Below are 19,531 nucleotides of genomic sequence, written 5' to 3'. Positions count from 1 at the left end.
GGTGTTTCATTGTTTCCTTTCCCGAAAGATGACAGTCAAGCTTTACCATTGGCCTGTGGAGAACTGGGACAACAGAGACTCTTACCAGGAGGACTTTGAGTTGGATATGCAGACGCGGTACCGTGAGTACGCAGCTGCGGCTTCCAAACATTTGATCGCTTGCCCGTAATTGCGTGCCGATATGTGCATGTCACATACGTAACTTTGGGGACTTTGGGGAAATATATGTGCTGTATGAACTTTGGGGAGGTGAACGGTACTTTGGGCGATGGGATTGAGTGTGTTGTGCGGGTGTTTGAGTTGTATTGGTGGGTTGTATGGACGGGAGGGGGGAGGTGTTTGTTATGCAGGATTAATTTGTGGCATATTAAATATAAGCCTGGTTGTGTTGTGGCTAATAGAGTATATATATGTCTTGTGTTTATTTACTGTTTTAGTCATTCCCAGCTGAATATCAGGTCCCACCCGCCTCTCACAGCATCTTCCCTATCTGAATCGCTTCCACTGCCCTCTAGTCCTTCACTCTCACTTTCTTCATCCACGAATCTTTCACCCTCGCTCAAATTAATGGGGAAATCGTCGCTTTCTCGGTCCGAATCGCTCTCGCTGCTGGCAATCCATGATTGTAAACAATGTGCAGATGTGAGGAGCTCCACAACCTGTGACGTCACGGGCATATAGTCTGCTACTTCCGGTACAGGCAAGGCTTTTTTATCAGCGACCAAAAGTTGCGAACTTTATCGTCGATGTTCTCTACTAAATCCTTTCAGCAAAAATATGGCAATATCGCGAATTGATCAAGTATGACACACAGAATGGACCTGCTTTCCCCGTTTAAATAAGAAAATCGCATTTCAGTAGGCCTTTAACACCAATGAGTTGACTGATGAACATTACCACGTAATTTATTCCGAAAGTATAAATAACGACAAATAAAGATAGAATACTATTAACCGCAACATCTAAGTGTAAAAAAAAAACAAAACATTATGATATGTACATTTGCAGAATGTGCTTGTTCTATTTTTAAACAAAGAAAACAAACTGAAGTTGTCTTTATTTTTAAGTTGTCGTGCCGTGATTTTACCAGTCCGGCCCACTTGGGAGTAGATTTTTCTCCTTGTGGTCCTTGATCTAAAATGAGTTTGACACCCCTGCCTTAGTTACTACATAAATCGCATTATGAAAAAAATGTGTAACTGCCAAAAAGGTGAGAAGTTGAAAGGGTGCCTAGAGGAACTCTAAATGCTAGCAAGCTATATCTGCCGGGAAATTACATTGCATTAGTTAGTTTCAGCTTGTCGCTAAAATTGTCAACAACATGCATTGTCACACTAGGGCAGTAGCTGGGGAGAGACGAGAAGCCATGCTAACCGCTAAGCTAGCTTGAATGTAAAGTGGCAAAACAACAGAAGAATACGTGCTGAGTGCTCTTAAACAGAAGTTTATCTTGAACCACGAACAGTAAATTAGCAAGTTGATTCATACAAGTCTAGAAAAAGAATAATACAACAACTGCAATGAGTGTACTTGTCTGTACAACAGAAGGAACAACCTGTATTTTGAAATTATTCCATTATCATTTATATATGACAATCATGACACAATATATATTGCGATAATTATTTTTTACATCAATTGTATGGCTCTTCCTACTGTCAACCCTCACGTTTTCCCTAGAAAAATAACTTATTTTCCCTTCCAGTTCCTGTCGTACACTGTTCTATTACCATTGACGAACCTCGTTCATGGGGTGCTGAATCTATCTGTTCACATCCGAATCCCGATTATTATTTATTCATGGTTTTTAAGAATTGATTTCATGTATTTATTTATTAATTTTAAAGAAAAAGAAAAACATTTTTACACCGTCTCCCGCTCACTCGCTACATGGACATTTCATACGTCAGCAGCCAAGCAGACCTTTTGTAACTTGTAACCTCATTTAAAAAGGTTTATTATCATTTATACAAAATCGGTTTGAACCAAGAAATATGTGTGAATCGAATCGTAAGTTTGACAATTCGCATCCTGACTCATTCATGTCTCAAGCTTCAACACAACGTTCTCTCATGTTCCCCAGTTGCTGAAAACAGCTGACCTGGACCCAAAACAGAACTATGTCATAGGCTTCCACCCGCACGGCATCCTGGTGGCCGGAGCCTTTACCAATTTCTGCACCTACAGTACTGGATTCACGCAGCTCTTTCCAGGCATTACCAGCTACCTGCTCATGCTGCCTCTTTGGTTCAGAGCCCCTTTCTTCAGAGACTACATCATGTGTGCAGGTTAGTTCCACATTTACTTTCATTTCAAATTAAAACTTTGTACTTTTAATAAAGTGTTTATATACTAGTGATAGAACGGTCTATGAAACAAACCCAAATTCTTCAGTTGACCTAACAGTCAGGTTTTTTTTAGTTTTTTCCTTGTTAATGGAACGGCAAGCGGAATTGGCCAATATATGATAAAAACAGAATCTAAGTCGTGGAAACTGACGTATTGTGACTGAAATAAAAGCAAAAATAAAGACTTATCTCGCGAGCAGTTTAGCTCGCCGTCCGGACTCTCTCACTCCTCAAACAACAATTATACAAAAAACAACAAAACTCATCTCTTACTACAAAGAGATGAACAGTACTTATATATTTAGGATCGTTTTTCTTGAGGCCGATAAGATTTGAGTAGTAATTAGTTTTAGCTGTGGTATGAGAGTATTTATTGGTTGTTAAACTATCACTCCATGCTTGATGGAACACCTCAAGTTTAGTCGCACACCATTTGCGTTCCAGATTTCTACATGATGGGTATGCCTTTTAGGGGCCTTTTTTTTAGCTTTAGCGGTGCTATACTATGAATGGCGTTGCGCAGGGCATCTTTAAAGTTGTTAGTGAGGTTATTGACAGAGCCCACATCATTTGGGAATGGTACCAACACCGAGGGCAGTAGACCAGCAAGAGTCGTAGTTGTGACAGCATTAATGTGGCGGCTGCTAAAGCATTGGTTATTAGTAGCTTGTTGACAATGACTCAGAACTTCAAATTTTATAGGGTAACGATCCGACATTACGGGAACACCATATCTTTGGAGGTGGTGACAACCTGCACACGGACTACATCTATTGTATTACCGCCGTGATACATCTATTATTTGTGTAAGACCACAGCTATCAGTTATATTCTGGAGCATCACGCACGGAGGGTCTGACGATGTATTCATAGGGACATTAAAATCACACATTATATTTATATTATCTGCGTGCGTCACTAGATCAACAACAGACTCTGAAAATTCGCTGATAAAATTTGACTGCTCAGTGGCCTCGTTGTAAGAGTGTCCGCCCTGAGACTGGAAGGTCGTGAGTTCAAACCCTCGCCGAGTCATACGAAAGACTATAAGAATGGGACCCATTGCCTCCCTGCTTGGCACTCAGCGTCTAGGGTTGGAATTGGGGGATAAATCACCAAAATGATTCCTGAGCGTGACCACCTCACTGCTCCCTTCACCTCCCAGGGGGTGAACATGGGGATAGGTCAAATGCAGACAATAATTTCACCACACATAGTGTGTGTGTGACTATCGTTGGGACTTTAACTTGAACTTTAAAGTCCCAATAGGGCCCAGGGGGGCGATGATAACAGCCAGATAGAGGGGTAGCGGTGTGACAGACCTCATGGTAAGCACTTCAAATGATTTATATTTATTACTTAGGATAGGGCTAAGGTTAAGGTTTTCATTGGATATTAGTGCGACCGCTCCACCCCTTTTAATGGGGCGGGTAATATGTGCACTCGTGTAGTTAGAAGGAGATGCCTCTTTAAGTGGAAAAAATGTATCTGGTATTAGCCAAGTCTCACTGAAACCAATGACGTTAAGATTGTTGTCTCTAATGACCTCATTAGCTAATAACGTTTTGGGAGACAGTAATCTAATGTTTTAAAAAGCCCATATTATAGGTAGTGGGCTGTTTTGAGGCATTTTTTTGATGGTATCCACAGTACTGATATTAATAACTTTACGTCTATGTCACTTCTAGGAATTGATATGGTGGGGATCTTGAGATTATTTGCTTGCTGCTGCGATAGACTTAACACTTTATAATTTGCCACCTCAGTAGAATGTATGTGTAACTCTGGAACAGTTATTACAGACAAAAACAATATAAGAGCTATGTATTATTCTACGAGAAATGGTATGAGTGCAGGAATTTTCCAGCCTGGCACTGGTTAGTTCTAGCTTAACCGACTACTTACCTGGGCTGACAGTCACTGTAATTGCCTGTGTCCGAGTTTACCATAGTGTCGTTAGTCAAGTATGACTCGATGGTCAGACCAACGAAAAGGTTTCTAACATATTGTACAGAGGAAGCCCCTTCCACAAGATTGAAGTTGAGTCACAATCAAAAGAAGGATTTCTAACCAAACAAAAGATTTGCAAACAAAAAAAATGTGAAACCAAAAAAAAAAGATTTGCAATCAAAACTTTTTTTTGGTTGTTTGCAAGTTTGCATATATATTTTTATTTGATTGCATTAATTACAAATATATCAGGGCCATTGGATGTCTGAAGTTCCGCCGCAGTTCATTTTGTTGATTGTGTTTGCTGCAGGCCTGATTCCATCCGACAAAGAGAGCGCCAGCTATCTACTCCGGCGGCGGGGTGGCGGTAATGCCATTGTAATAGCTGTGGGTGGCGCCCCGGAGGCCCTCGATGCCCACCCAGGGATGTACAACGTGCTCTTAGCCAAGAAGAAAGGCTTCATTAAAATGGCGATGGAGCACGGGTAAGCGCACAGGACTTGATTCTCCAAGGTTTTGTGGTTTCCTGAAAATGCGTCAATGTCTTCTTCATCTCACAACTCTTGCGGCTTGACTGTAGACTTGTTAAACAGAGGCTTATTCAAGTTCCTTGCATGCTATTTCCTGGGAGAACATACCGTGTGATGCGGGATGAATCAAGGCTGTGTACGTCTTTAGGTAGAATCTCGTCATTCCTCACGGCTTCACTTTTTTTTAATATCTTTGTCAAATTTTCTGTCTTCTTGTGCGTACTTGCTAGTCTATCAGTAACTTTATTCTAATCCACATTTTTTTAACAGTTACAGTTGTACCTTGGTTTTCGTACAACTGACTTTTTGTTTGATTCAGTTATCGACCAAGATTTTTGCCAAGCGTTTGCCCATACGGACCCTCAATTGTGGACTGTATGGGCTGCAGTGGTACTTAGTTGTAATACCCTTTTCCAACACTTGTGTCAGTAATGATCATTCAATCAATCAATCAATCAATGTTTATTTATATAGCCCTAAATCACAAGTGATGATCTCAAACAAACAGAGGTCTGGAGCTAAAGTCATACAGACGTTTCCTAAGTGAAAAAATGATGACTAAAGTGGTGAAGCTTTTCATTTACACTTAAACTTTAGTGACAGTTTATTTAAAAAAACATATTTTTATTATTAGTTAGTGAGAATGTATTTGTTATCGCACTGCATAATTGTAGGTCAATTTATTTTTCATCAGTTTTTCTGAGTCCCTCTTTTGCAGTATATTTGATTAGTATTTGTTGTTGTAATCAGCGTGACCTAAACCTTAATAATAATATTTGTGATTAACACATGCTTTAATATAATTGATTTAGGTTGTTAACCTGTTAAACTGTAAGTATGTAATAAATATAATAATAATAATAATAATAATAGTACCATTACAATCAACAGTAAGATTACTAATTCAGAGATAATATTTGAGTGGGCCTCAGACTCCCAATGTAGTTAAAAAGGTTAAGAACCCGTGCTCTGGATAATGTTGCAATTTTCCATCCCACCAAAGCGAGCATGCCTAAAAGAAAGCACTCAAAAGTAGGGCTTCACTTTTCAAAATGTGCTAGCATGATGCTAATTTACATTGGAAAAGCTATATACATGCTACTGAATAACATTGGTGATTATACATGGCAGATGAAAACTACAACTAACAGCTGGTGTGTAGGACTCAACAGAAGACAAAACTGGCATATTCAATTTAATGCACAGTCTACTACAGCATCACACCCAGGACAACTGAAATGCATTTATACTTGCAAATGAGACTCAGAGATGTAAGAAAACAAGATATTACAACTGAACAACACAGTTATTATTATCAACTAACCGTAAATGTTACATTAAAAAAATATTTTATAATTAAACTATTTACTATTAACATTTATTACAACATGAACCCACACAAAAGTACCAACAAATGGTGCTACTGAGTACCAAAGTACAGGGAATTGTGAAATGTGAAAGGTACCCATCCTTAATTGCATGATTCTGCACCATAGAGCATTGTGCCTGTTGTACATTCATTTTTTTTACTTCAATAAATAAGTGTGCAGCTTATATTCTCATCATTTTCCAGTGTAATTGTTTGCCCCAACATTTTGCAGATCCCGACTCTCTTTAATTCTTTATGTTTAATTTGTTTTATTTGTAGTCCGATTGACTAGACTTTTTACAATGTCGTTGTGTTTCATGGTCTATGACCGTTTAAATGAAATGAAAAGTCTGTAAGTTAGACAAACTCTTTTTTTTCAGAGCTCACCTTGTGCCAGCCTATTCCTTTGGGGAGAATGAGGTGTTCGATCAAGTGGGAAACCGGAGAGGAACCTGGCTTCGAAGTATACAGGAAAAGCTGCAAAGCATCATGGGTGTCTCCCTGCCTCTCTTCCACGCTCGTGGGATTTTCCAATATTCCTTTGGCCTCATGCCTTACAGAAAACCCATCCATACCATCGGTGAGTGAGTTTAAAGGCTTGACTGATAATTTTTTTGTGATTGCCGTGGCCTAAAAGGCCTGAATTGTTTTAATAACGTTGAATCAACTTGTGATTTTATGAATTTGTTATCAATGTTTTAAGTGTTCTTTGTAGCATTGACCTCAAAAAGCACAGGATTTCCACAAGTATTTGATAACAAATACTGTATTGATGCTTTACTCTTTAGATGGCAGCAAAACGCTTAGCTCATTGTCAAATTACCGTACTGTTTTAACTACAAACCCCATTTCCATATGAGTTGGGAAATTGTGTTAGATGTAAATATAAACGGAATACAATGATTTGCAAATCCTTTTCAACCAAGGGGGACGGCGTGGCGAAGTTGGTAGAGTGGCTGTGCCAGCAATCGGAGTGTTGCTGGTTACTGGGGTTCAATTCCCACCTTCTACCTTCCTAGTCACGTCCGTTGTGTCCTTGGGCAAGACACTTCACCCTTTGCCTCTGATGGCTGCTGGTTAGCGCCTTGCATGGCAGCTTCCGCCATCAGTGTGTGAATGTTCGTGTGAATGGGTAAATGTGGAAATACTGTCAAAGCGCTTTGAGTACCTTGAAGGTAGAAAAGCGCTATACAAGTACAACCCATTTATCATTTATTATTTATAACCCATATTCAATTGAATGCACTACAAAGACAAGATATTTGATGTTCAAACTCATAAACTTTTTTTTTTTTTTTGCAAATAATAATTAACTTAGAATTTTATGGCTGCAACACGTGCCAAAGTAGTTGGGAAAGGGCGTGTTCACCACTGTGTTACATGGCCTTTCCTTTGAACAACACTCAGTAAACGTTTGGGAACTGAGGAGAAACATTTTTTAAGCTTCTCAGGTGGAATTATTTCCCATTCTTGCTTGATGTACAGCTTAAGTTGTTCAACAGTCCGGGGGTCTCCGTTGTGGTATTTTAGGCTTCATAATGCGCCACACATTTTCAATGGGAGACAGGTCTGGACTACAGTCAGGCCAGTCTAGTACCCGCACTCTTTTACTATGAAGCCACGTTGATGTAACACGTGGCTTGGCATTGTCTTGCTGAAATAAGCAGGGGCGTCCATGGTAAGGTTGCTTGGATGGCAACATATGTTGCTCCAAAACCTGTATGTACCTTTCAGCATTAATGGCGCCTTCACAGATGTGTAAGTTACCCATGTCTCGGGCACTAATACACCCCCATACCATCACAGATGCTGGCTTTTCAACTTTGCGCCTATAACAATCTGGATGGTTCTTTTCCTCTTTGGTCCGGAGGACACAACGTCCACAGTTTCCAAAAACAATTTGAAATGTGGACTCGTCAGACCACAGAACACTTTTCCACTTTGTATCAGTCCATCTTAGATGACCTCAGGCCCAATGAAGTCGACAGCGTTTCTGGGTGTTGTTGATAAACGGTTTTCACCTTGCATAGGAGAGTTTTAACTTCCACTTACAGATGTAGCGACCAACTGTAGTTACTGACAGTGGGTTTCTGAAGTGTTCCTGAGCCCATGTGGTGATATCCTTTTCACACTGATGTCGCTTGTTGATGCAGTACAGCCTGAGGGATCGAAGGTCACGGGCTTAGCTGCTTACGTGCAGTGATTTCTCCAGATTCTCTGAACCCTTTGATGATATTACGGACCGTAGATGGTGAAATCCCTAAATTCCTTGCAATAGCTGGTTGAGAAAGGTTTTTCTTAAACTGTTCAACAATTTGCTCACGCATTTGTTGACAAAGTGGTGACCCTCGCCCCATCCTTGTTTGTGAATGACTGAGCATTTCATGGAATCTACTTTTATACCCAATCATGGCACCCACCTGTTCCCAATTTGCCTGTTCACCTGTGGGATGTTCCAAATAAGTGTTTGATGAGCATTCCTCAACTTTATCAGTATTTATTGCCACCTTTCCCAACTTCTTTGTCACGTGTTGCTGGCATAAAATTCTAAAGTTAATGATTATTTGCAAAAAAAAAAAATGTTTATCAGTTTGAACATCAAATATGTTGTCTTTGCAGCATATTCAACTGAATATGGGTTGAAAATGATTTGCAAATCATTGTATTCCGTTTATATTTACATCTAACACAATTTCCCAACTCATATGGAAACGGGGTTTGTAGTAAAATCAGGAAAACATATCTTCAAAACAATATGGTTGTGTCACAATCCGGTGTGTAAAGATGCAAGCAGACGGAATGACGCAACAGACCTTGAAACGTGAAGCCCCTACACATATTGTGTGGTCCTGTGTGTTTTTTTTGTCATAAAGAAATATAATCATGTGTGCTTACAGACTGTATCCCTGCAGACTGTATTGATCTATATTGATATATGATGTAGGAACCACAAATATTAATAACAGAAAGAAACAACCCTTTTGTGCGAAAGAGTGTGAATGAGTGTAAATGGGGGAGGGAGGTTTTTTGGGTTGGTGCACTAATTGTGAGTGTATCTTGTGTTTTTTATTTTGATTTAAAAAAATAAAATAAAATAAAAAAAATAAAAATAAAATATATATTTTTTTAATTTCTTGTGCGGCCCGGTACCAATCGATCCACGGACATGTACCGGGCCATGGCCCGGTGGTTGGGGGCCACTGCTGTAAAGGACACAGAAATTAGAAGGTCGATATTAGGTGTTGTTTTCTTTTCTCTTTATTCTGCTCTACCAACTGTTTCACTGGGAATGTGCCTTGGTGATCAAATAGAGATACAACTCCCAACATAAATGTTCATTAAATAAAATATAAGGACTCTTGAATACATACAGATGACTTAATGTGAGCACACATTGCAGTGTGTCACAATAATAGCAAATTGATAGATTAAAAACTGTTTTACTAAACTAAAAGCATGTACCCCAACCTTTTAAAAAAAGCTGCTTGAAATGCAGGCATTTTAGGCCGCAACAATCTTTAAAAAATATAGTAACATCCTTGAGTGGAGGCTCCATGGTGGTACAGGGGTTAGTACGTGTGCCTCACAATACAAAGGTCCTGAGTTCAATCCTGGGCTCTGGATCTTTCTGTGTGGAGTTTGCATGTTCTCCCCGTGACTGCGTGGGTACTCCGGCTTCCTCCCACCTCCAAAGACATGCACCTGGGGATAGGTTGATTGGCAACACTGAATTGGCCCTAGTGTGTGAATGTGAGTGTGAATGTTGTCTGTCTATCTGTGTTGGCCCTGTGATGATATGGCGACTTGTCCAGGGTGTACACCGCCTTCCGCCCGAGTGCAGTTGAGATAGGCTCCAGCACCCCCCCCCCGCGACCCCGAAAGGGACAAGCGGTAGAAAATGGATGGATCCTTGAGTGATTGACTTAGGTATCAGCAACTATGTAAGACCTACTTGACTAAATTAAAAGTATTGGTTCAACAAGAATCGGTGACATTCAGGCCTTTAAGACTGGGTTAGCATGTGTAACCCACTTGGTTCGGCCCCTGCTTCCGTTTCACCCGAGACTCAAACTCGGTCCTCCTAAAGAGAGTCGAGCATGCCCTAAGCCGAGTCATCCCTGGGCTGGAAGCGGTTGACTTTTTGTGGGTTTTGTTTTCTTTACATCTGAGAAGGTAAAAATAAGACGTTAAGTAATCAAAACAGAGGCAGAGTGACTAAAACAACAATACAATTAACTGATATATTTGTTAAAGTATAAATACAGACGAAAATCCAGTCATATTTAGTTTTGTCTTGTAGGTGGGACAAGTTTGGAATAAATCCAATCACAAATCTTTAATGACGCACATTGAAAGAAGGTCGGGGGTTAGTTATGAAAAATACAAAAAGTGTGGATTTAACATGTTCCACATCGTAATATGTGTACACCTAGGAGAAATTGAAGAGGACACATTTAATTTTTACTGCTATGATGCCATCAGCAGGCCAGTCATCAATCGTGACATGCAAACAATTGTAAGTTAAAGTACCATTAAGGGATGCCTTATGTAAAATTTCAGTCGCACTTTTCAAGCAGATATATTTCTCAGATTCAACTCACTTTTCTCAGATTTAGCAAATTTTCATCACATATAAATCTAAATTAAATGTTGACTCTAAATATTATATATAAACGTTGAATCTAAATCTAAATCTTGAATATAAATATATATGTTAAATCTAAACCTAAATATTAAATCTAAACCTATATGTGAAATTTAAACCTAAATGTTAAATCTAAACCTAAATGTTAAATCTAAATCTAAATGTAAGCGCTAAATGTTAAATGTGACACCAAATGTTACAGCTAAACTAACTTCTTAAATCTAAACCTAAATCTTAAAGGCCTACTGAAATGCGATTTTCTTATTTAAACGGGGATAGCAGGTCTATTCTATGTGTCATACTTGATCATTTTGCGATATTGCCATATTTTTGCTGAAAGGATTTAGTAGAGAACATCGACGATAAAGTTAGCAACTTTTGGTCGCTGATAAAAAAGCCTTGCCTGTACCAGAAGTAGCGTGACGTCACAGGTTGTGGAGCTCCTCACATCTGCACATTGTTTACAATCATGGCCACCAGCAGCAAGAGCGATTCGGACCGAGAAAGCGACGATTTCCCCATTAATTTGAGCAAGGATGAAAGATTTGTGGATGAGGAAAGTGAGAGTGAAGGACTAGAGGGCAGTAGAAGCGATTCAGATAGGGAAGATGCTGTGAGAGGCGGGTGGGACCTGATATTCAGCTGGGAATGACTAAAACAGTAAATAAACACAAGACATATATATACTCTATTAGCCACAACACAACCAGGCTTATATTTAATATGCCACAAATTAATCCCGCATAACAAACACCTCCCCCCTCCCGTCCATATAACCCACCAATACAACTCAAACACCCGCACAACACACTCAATCCCACAGCCCAAAGTACCATTCAGCTCCCCAAAGTTCATACAGCACATATATTTCCCCAAAGTCCCCAAAGTTACGTACGTGACATGCACATAGCGGCACGCACGTACGGGCAAGCGATCAAATGTTTGGAAGCCGCAGCTCATGTGTACTCACGGTACCGCGTCTGCATATCCAACTCAAAGTCCTCCTGGTAAGAGTCTCTGTTGTCCCAGTTCTCCACAGGCCAATGGTAAAGCTTTACTGTCATCTTTCGGGAATGTAAACAATGAAACACCGGCTTTGTGTTTGTGTTGCTGCAGCCGGCCGCTAATACACCGCTTCCCACCTACAGCTTTCTTCTTTGCTGTCTCCATTGTTCATTGAACAAATTGCAAAAGATTCACCAACACAGATGTCCAGAATACTGTGGAATTTTGCGATGAAAACAGACGACTTAATAGCTGGCCACAATGCTGTCCCAAAATGTCCTCTACAATCCGTGACGTCACGCGCAGACGTCATCATACCGAGACGTTTTCGCAGGATATTTCGCGCGGAATTTAAAATTGCACTTTAGTAATCTAACCCGGCCGTATTGGCATGTGTTGCAATGACAAGATTTCATCATTGATATATAAACTATCAGACTGCGTGGTCGGTAGTAGTGGGTTTCAGTAGGCCTTTAAATCCAAATGTGACCGCTAAATGTTATATCTAAACCTAAATGTTAAATCAAAACCTAAATCTTTAATCTATGTCTAAATGTGAGTGCTAAATCTCTCGCCAAGTGTCCATCTATCCATCCATTTTCTACCGCTTGTCCCTTTCGGGGTCGCGGGGAGTGCTGGAGCCTATCTCAGCTGCATTTGGGCGGAAGGCGAGTAAAGATGAATATTTATAATATGTCAATATTCAACATATGTCCTTGTACCTGTTCAATGACAATAAATATCTATCCATCCATACAACAAATCCGATGCCTCTCAGCCACAAAGCCGCGCCCACATCTCTGCCTCTCAGAGCAGACACGCCTATACCGGAAGAAGAAAACATGGCAGATGCTAAATGACAAATATTACCAATAAATATGCATATTTTTTTTTAAATGTTAGCTCCAAATATGTGAGTGTGCATTGTGTGTTGAGACAATTAGACACTCAAACATGTCGACACTGCACTTTTGCGTTTGACAATGAATGAAATTGATTGAGGTGGCGACTTGTCCAGGGTGTACCCCGCCTTCCACCCGATTGTAGCTGAGATAGGCTGTAGCACCCCCCGCGATCCCGAAGGGAATAAGCGGTAGAAAATGGATGGATGGATGAAATTGATAAGCATGCAGTGTGCACGAATACACATATTTCTATTTGGTATGTGTCTTTCATCATTTCGCTGCGCTCTTTTTTCATGATTGTGTCACATATGAACATTACTTGGCTGTGAACAACTGTCATATAAGTTTGCTGCAAGCAGCGGCCAGCTGACAGAATCACTTTGGATCGGTTTTGAAGAATATGACTTAAATGTGAGCGAAATGGTAAAAACATGATTATAGTGAGTGTGAATTAAAGCCATCTTTCCTTCATCTTACTTCCTTTTAAATCACGCTTCTTGGACAGCACTGCTGTGTCGTGCTGGGAGTAGCAGGAAGATAGAAAATAAGCATATTATAGGCATACTTGCCAACCCTCCCGGTTTTACCGGGAGACTCCCGGAATTCAGCGCCTCTCCCGATAACCTCCCGGAAGAAATTTTCTCCCGATAAACTCCCGGAATTCAGCCGGAGCTGGAGGCCACGCCCCCTCCAGCTCAATGCGGACCTGAGTGGGGACAGCAGGCGACAGTCTGTTTTCACGTCCGCTTTCCCACAATATAAACAGCGTGCCTGCCCAATCACGTTATAACTGTAGAATGATCTAGGGCGAGTTCTTGGTTTCTTATGTGGGTTTATTGTTAGGCAGTTTCATTAACGTCCTCCCAGCGCGGTAACAACACACAACAACAGCAGTCACGTTTTCGTCTACAGTAAAGCAGTTCGTCTGCCGTAAACAGCAATGTTGTGACACTCTTAAACAGGACAATACTGCCATCTACTGGATAGCCTGAAATAACACTGAAATTCAAGTATTTATTTTATTTATATGTATAATAAAATAAATTTATATATATATATATATATATATATATATATATATATATATATATATATAGCTAGAATTCACTGAAAGTCAAGTATTTCATATATATATATATATATATATATATATATATATATATATATATATATATATATATATATATATATATATATATATATATATATATATATGTATATATATATATGTATATATATATATATATATATATATATATATATATATATATGTATATATATATATGTATATATATATATATATATATATATATATATATGAAATACTCGAGTTGGTGAATTCTAGCTGTAAATATACTCCTCCCCTCTTAACCACGCCCCCAACCACGCCCCCGCCCCGCCCCGCCCCGCCCCGCCCCACCCCCGACCACGCCCCACCCCACCCCCCGGAATCGGAGGTCCCAAGGTTGGCAAGTATGATTATAGGGCGCATATCAGCATGCCCCCGTATCCGAATCTGATGACTTCACACTCTCTACAATCGTGTTTTTTCCCATTTAGCTCACAATCTAGACATATTCTCTAGAACAGATTGACAGCAAGCGTGTCAGCGGCTGCTGCTTGCAGCAGACTAATATGACAGTGACCGCATTGTTCATATGTGACACAATCATGAAGCAACATCACAGCAAAATGATGAAAGACACATGCAAATAGAAATATGTGTATTCTTGCACACTCACCTCGGTGCAGGAATCAATTCCATTCATTGTCAAACGCGGAAGTGCGGCGTCGACATGTTTGAGTGTCTAATTGTCTTTACGCAACACACCATGCACACTCACACGTTTGGAGCTAACATTTTTTTTTAAAGTATGCAACTTTATTGGCATTATTTGTCATTAAGCATCTGTCATGTTTTCTTCTTCCACAGTAAGAATGGTGTAAGAGTGTCTGCACTGAGAGGCAGAGTTGTGGGTACGGCTTTGTGGCTGAGAGGCGCTGGATTAGTGGAATTTTGACATCCTATAATAATTCATATTTACACTTGGTGAGAGTTTTAGCGCTCACATTAAGATTTAGATTTAATATTTACGTTTACATTTAACATTTAGGTTTGGATTCAACATTCAGTGCTTACATTTAACATTTAGCACTCTCATTTAGATTTGGATTTAACATTTAGGTTTAGATTCAACATTTAGGTTTAGATTCAACATTTAGGTTTAGATTTAACATATGGGTTTAGATTTAAGATTTAGGTTTAGATTTAACATATAGATTTGTATTTAAGATTTATATATAATATTTAGAGTCAACATTTAATTTAAACTTAAATGAGATGAAAATGAGCTAAATCTGAGAAAAGTGAGTTAAATCTTAGAAAATTGAGTTAAATCTGAGAAATATATATGCTAGAAAAGTGTGACGGAACTTTTACATTCAGCACCCCACACCAGTAGAGTGTAAAAACAAGTTGACTATATGTGCTTATTTCATTGTATCCATCAAACCATATCCAATTGCATCTACAATCCGCAAAGTATGTGAAAATACAGTCTAAACATCACAAAATGCCTCAAATTCAGTCCGCCATTTTGAATATTCCATTCCAAATAGCTTCGGCAACAGTGTAGTAACACTTCTGCATTTGGACCATACCATCGGATCAGTCATACTGGAAATACGATTCACAATCCTTATGTAAGACAAGAACACATATGCTTGTTTTTCAAAGCATTCGAAATGGTAAAAAAAAAATAAAGCTAACAATTGAGTCAACAGATAGAGGGTCCTCTATTGCGCCCCCTAAAAAACATCCAGAAAGCACAAACAATACTCCATCTACATGTCATGATCTGAAAATTAACCAAATATGAGTGATATTGTTATTATAAGCGCCTACGCAGACAGCCTATTTTAGCGGCACATTGATAGCAGTGAGCTAATGCTAGCTTACTATTGTTGCCACACTAAGCCGGTGGCTGCTTCTGCTTCGTCTCATACTTGCTAAAGTAAATTCTAGATTAAAATGAATGCATCTCTCACCTGGTAGCAGACAAATATGGCCGTGAACCGACAGGCTTGTCGACTTTGATATCCCCCCAGGATGGCGAAAAATACGTAGTCGCGGCAGTTTTTTTTAACCCTTCGTGACGATTGCGATTTAATCTTCATCTAAACGGGACTGTGTGAGCGTCCCGTCGGTCAGCATTCTGGCGAGAGTGAAACTTGTAGAGTAAGTGTTTGTTTTTTAATGGTTTAGTATGGTTAATTTGTATATTTAGCACCTAGCAATGCTGCTAACGCTCTAGTGTTTCCATAAAGCTGCATCCGTTTAGCAGTCGGCGTCTAAAACTTGTTGCTCATCCTCTTTGTGTTCGGGCTCAAAAATATTAGGTTCTGGATCATATCTTTTCCCAAAGTAATCATTGGCTCTTACAAAGTCTGCTTGATTAGCATTGTTGTTGATGGGGAAGGGATCTGTGGTTTCCAACACTACCTCACGGATCACGTGACTGGCTTCTCTGTGAGATTGATACTCTTTAAATCATATTTATTTATTCGCAAACTTTGAAAGTCTTTTGGTGTCATAAATCAGATATATATGATAATAGGTTCCATTAATAGGCAACTTGTTTTTCCACTCTGCTGGTACTTTAAATATATTATTTGCTGCTATCGGGGTTGTGCCAAAAACTGATTCCCTGCCAAGTTGCAATGCTGATGTCCCCCTGTAGGGGTTGAGATTGACTTCCATTGGGTGAGTCTTTTTCCCAGAGTGCATTGCAGCTACACTTTGTGTTTTTGATTAATTTAGTGTTTAATGTATTGTTATTTCGATGCTACACCTATATTACTCGCTTGTTTGGAACATTTAATTTCAATCAAACAAAGTTTTGATAAGAAACAAAGTGAATATACACCTTTAAGAAGAATGTAAATGTGAAACTATGAACGAGGATGTTTAATGGAATAGCTAAGTCTTTGGGCGAGTCCCTTACATAACCATGATATCAAAGCATTTTAAATAGTTCACCATCTTTATCGATGCAGACCATGCTAAATGGACTTCACATTACATCGTGACTGTTTGTGAAAGCAGTTCAAAATCACTCACAGACTACATATACGCAGAGTAGTGAATCTGGTCTACAAAGAGAGATGGTGGATAGTTTAAAAACTACAAGTTGCAGTACTGACCTCTGCCTATTGGAGTCATAAATCTTCATGACGTTTGAACTACAAACAACATGAAAATAACCAATTCATTTGGTAGAAATAATCCAGCATTGCATTAAAAATTACCCAGCCTTTGGGTTGAATATATAACCAATTTATGTGGTAGAATTAACCCAGCATTTGGTTTGAATACATAACCAATTGATGTAGTAGAATTAACCTAGATTTTCAGTTAAAATGACCCAGAATTTGGGTTGAATATATAACCAATTTACTTGGTGGAATTAACCCAACACCGCAGTTTAAATGACCCAGCAATTGGGTTCAATGCATAACTCATCTTTCTGGGTTAAATAGGAGACCCATCTTGCTGGGTTAAATTATTAAATTGGTCCTAATCTTAACCCAGCAGCCGGTTAGTAAACTACCCAAATTGGGTAGTTTTCAACCCAGCATTTTTAGAGTGTAATAACATGTCATGGCAGACTTCATCAAAGCCAACAACAACTACTTTGGGACAAATAATGATCCAAAACCTTATATTTTTTAGCCTGAATATAAGGAGAAGGAGCTAAAAGTTTTAGACATTGTGCGCTAAGCAGGTCCAGCTCTAGTGAAACACTAAGCATCATGTAGCAGTCGTGCTCAGTGCTAAACAAGAAAACTACGAACATAGTAAAACAATCACTAACGGTACAGTGTCTGCTTTCACTGGGATGCAAACTAATGGGATGTTTGTATCTTTCAGCACACACTTGTGTTCCCCGTTTAATTAATCATAATCCCCACTCCTCAGGTAAAAAATGCTTGGAGCAAACAAGTGTCTTATTGCGTCTTTCTAGCAATGTCTTCGGGTATTAATTCAAATTTGACCAACTTCTCGGCTTTGGCCCCAACCTTCTACCAGACAAGTGCACATAATCTAGCACAAACTTTTACTAACACGGAGGCGATGCAGAAGATCATTATGTCAAGGGCTGCAGTAGCTACAGTACATTACCTCTATGATCGATAACTTGGTTATTATGCAGGCAGGTCAAGTCATGTAAATATATATTTTTTAGAGGGTTTAATAGGCGACTGGATGAAACTCATTAGCTACATTATTAGCCGTGTCGTACTAGCTGTTTCAGAGAATTTAGAATGCACAAAAAACATATGTGTTCTTGTCTCAAATAAGGATTGTGAATGATAGTCAAAATTTAGAAAAGCAACATATTATATACAACACAGAAATTGTGTGCCCCATTGCAAAGAGTGCAAATACATGCAGTCGGTCATTAGACGGGCTTTAGACCTTGGCAGCCGACACACCAGACTACATTCTCACTGTCCTTCAGTTCATGTATTTCCCAACTTGATGTTGGGATCAGTTGGGCATGTCACAAATATTGGCGAGCTTCACTAGTTTCAGTGAACGTGAGCAGTGAACGGTTGATTAAGTTCATGTTGGACACAAGGCAAAACCTTCCAGTCACAGGTCACATGAGTCGTTGGCCGACAAGAGTGGGTGACATGCAGGCCTTTAAAGGGGAACCGCACTTATTTTTGGAAATGTTCCCAAAATGTACAATCCTTATGAGAAACAAGAACACATATGTTTTTTTAAATACATTCTAACTCGTAAATAAAGGTAAATATTTGTCCGCTTGCAATTGAGCCAATGGGAGCCATGACGCCATTGCGTCTATTCTTACCATAAACCCCAATGAATAACCATCCAAAAAGCGCCAACAATACTCCATTTACATTTTGTGAACTGAATATTAACCAAGTATTAGTGATATTATTATTATAAGCGCTATTTTTAAGGACCTACATTTGGCGGCGCATTGATTAGAGAGAGGCAGCTTCTTTATGCTGCTGTATTGACAGCTAGTGAGCTGCTTTCTCGCCTCGGAGCTTGTGAAAGTTTGTTCTAGAACATAGATCATTCCTCTCACCTACATAGTAAAATTATGTGGACTATGTGAGAAAGACCTGAGAAGACATCCGGTTCCACCCCACTTTTTTCCTCAGTCATTTTTCATCTAAACAGGAATATATCAACAACCTAACAGTCGGCATCCCAGTGAGAGCAGACATTGTACATTAGGTGATGTTTTGTTATGTTTGTTGGCTCTCATGAAGTCTGCACTGAGTTGTAATCAATGATGTTGTCGAAGAAAAAAGTAAAAAAAAAAAAATATTACATGTTATTATGAATGTGCCTGTTACTACATTACATACAGTATACACACATAAACCCAAAACTGATGTTTTGAAAAAGACTGTAATGTATAGGGCAATCACTTGCTGGAATCGACTTCCACAATATCTGGTATCAATCACCAGCATAGTGGGTTTTAAGAATAGACTAGAAGGAGAAGTATTGCGGAAAGAGATTATTCTAGATTGTACCTAATGTCATGACTGTTTTTATTGACTATTGACTATCTTATTGATTGTCGGACAAGCAGTAGAAAATGGATGGATGGTACTTTTTCGTCACTTATTGTTTGTCTTTGGGACACTAATGTGTATATTTTAGGCCATTGGTTCTTTGTTTTATCTTTGCAAAAAGATATATATATATATTTTTTTATATTGCTCTTTTT

At 39.1% G+C, this 19,531-nt stretch overlaps 1 protein-coding gene across 1 annotated transcript in view; it reads left to right on the top strand.

Annotated features, from left to right (window-relative positions):
- The window catches only part of mogat2 (monoacylglycerol O-acyltransferase 2), a 49,381-nt gene that overhangs the window by 27,995 nt on the left and 1,855 nt on the right, over positions 1–19,531 (top strand). Inside the window, exons 3-5 of the mRNA XM_062048392.1 lie at positions 2,084–2,288; positions 4,609–4,783; positions 6,578–6,777. Of these exons, the coding sequence (XP_061904376.1) occupies positions 2,084–2,288; positions 4,609–4,783; positions 6,578–6,777 (580 nt within the window). The remainder of the gene's footprint in view (positions 1–2,083; positions 2,289–4,608; positions 4,784–6,577; positions 6,778–19,531) is intronic.

This window comes from Entelurus aequoreus, linkage group LG05, assembly GCF_033978785.1.
Source record: "Entelurus aequoreus isolate RoL-2023_Sb linkage group LG05, RoL_Eaeq_v1.1, whole genome shotgun sequence".
In the NCBI taxonomy this organism is placed as follows: Eukaryota; Metazoa; Chordata; class Actinopteri; order Syngnathiformes; family Syngnathidae; genus Entelurus; species Entelurus aequoreus.
Note: the sequence above shows the minus strand (reverse complement) of the source record. Positions and strands in the feature narration are given on the sequence as shown.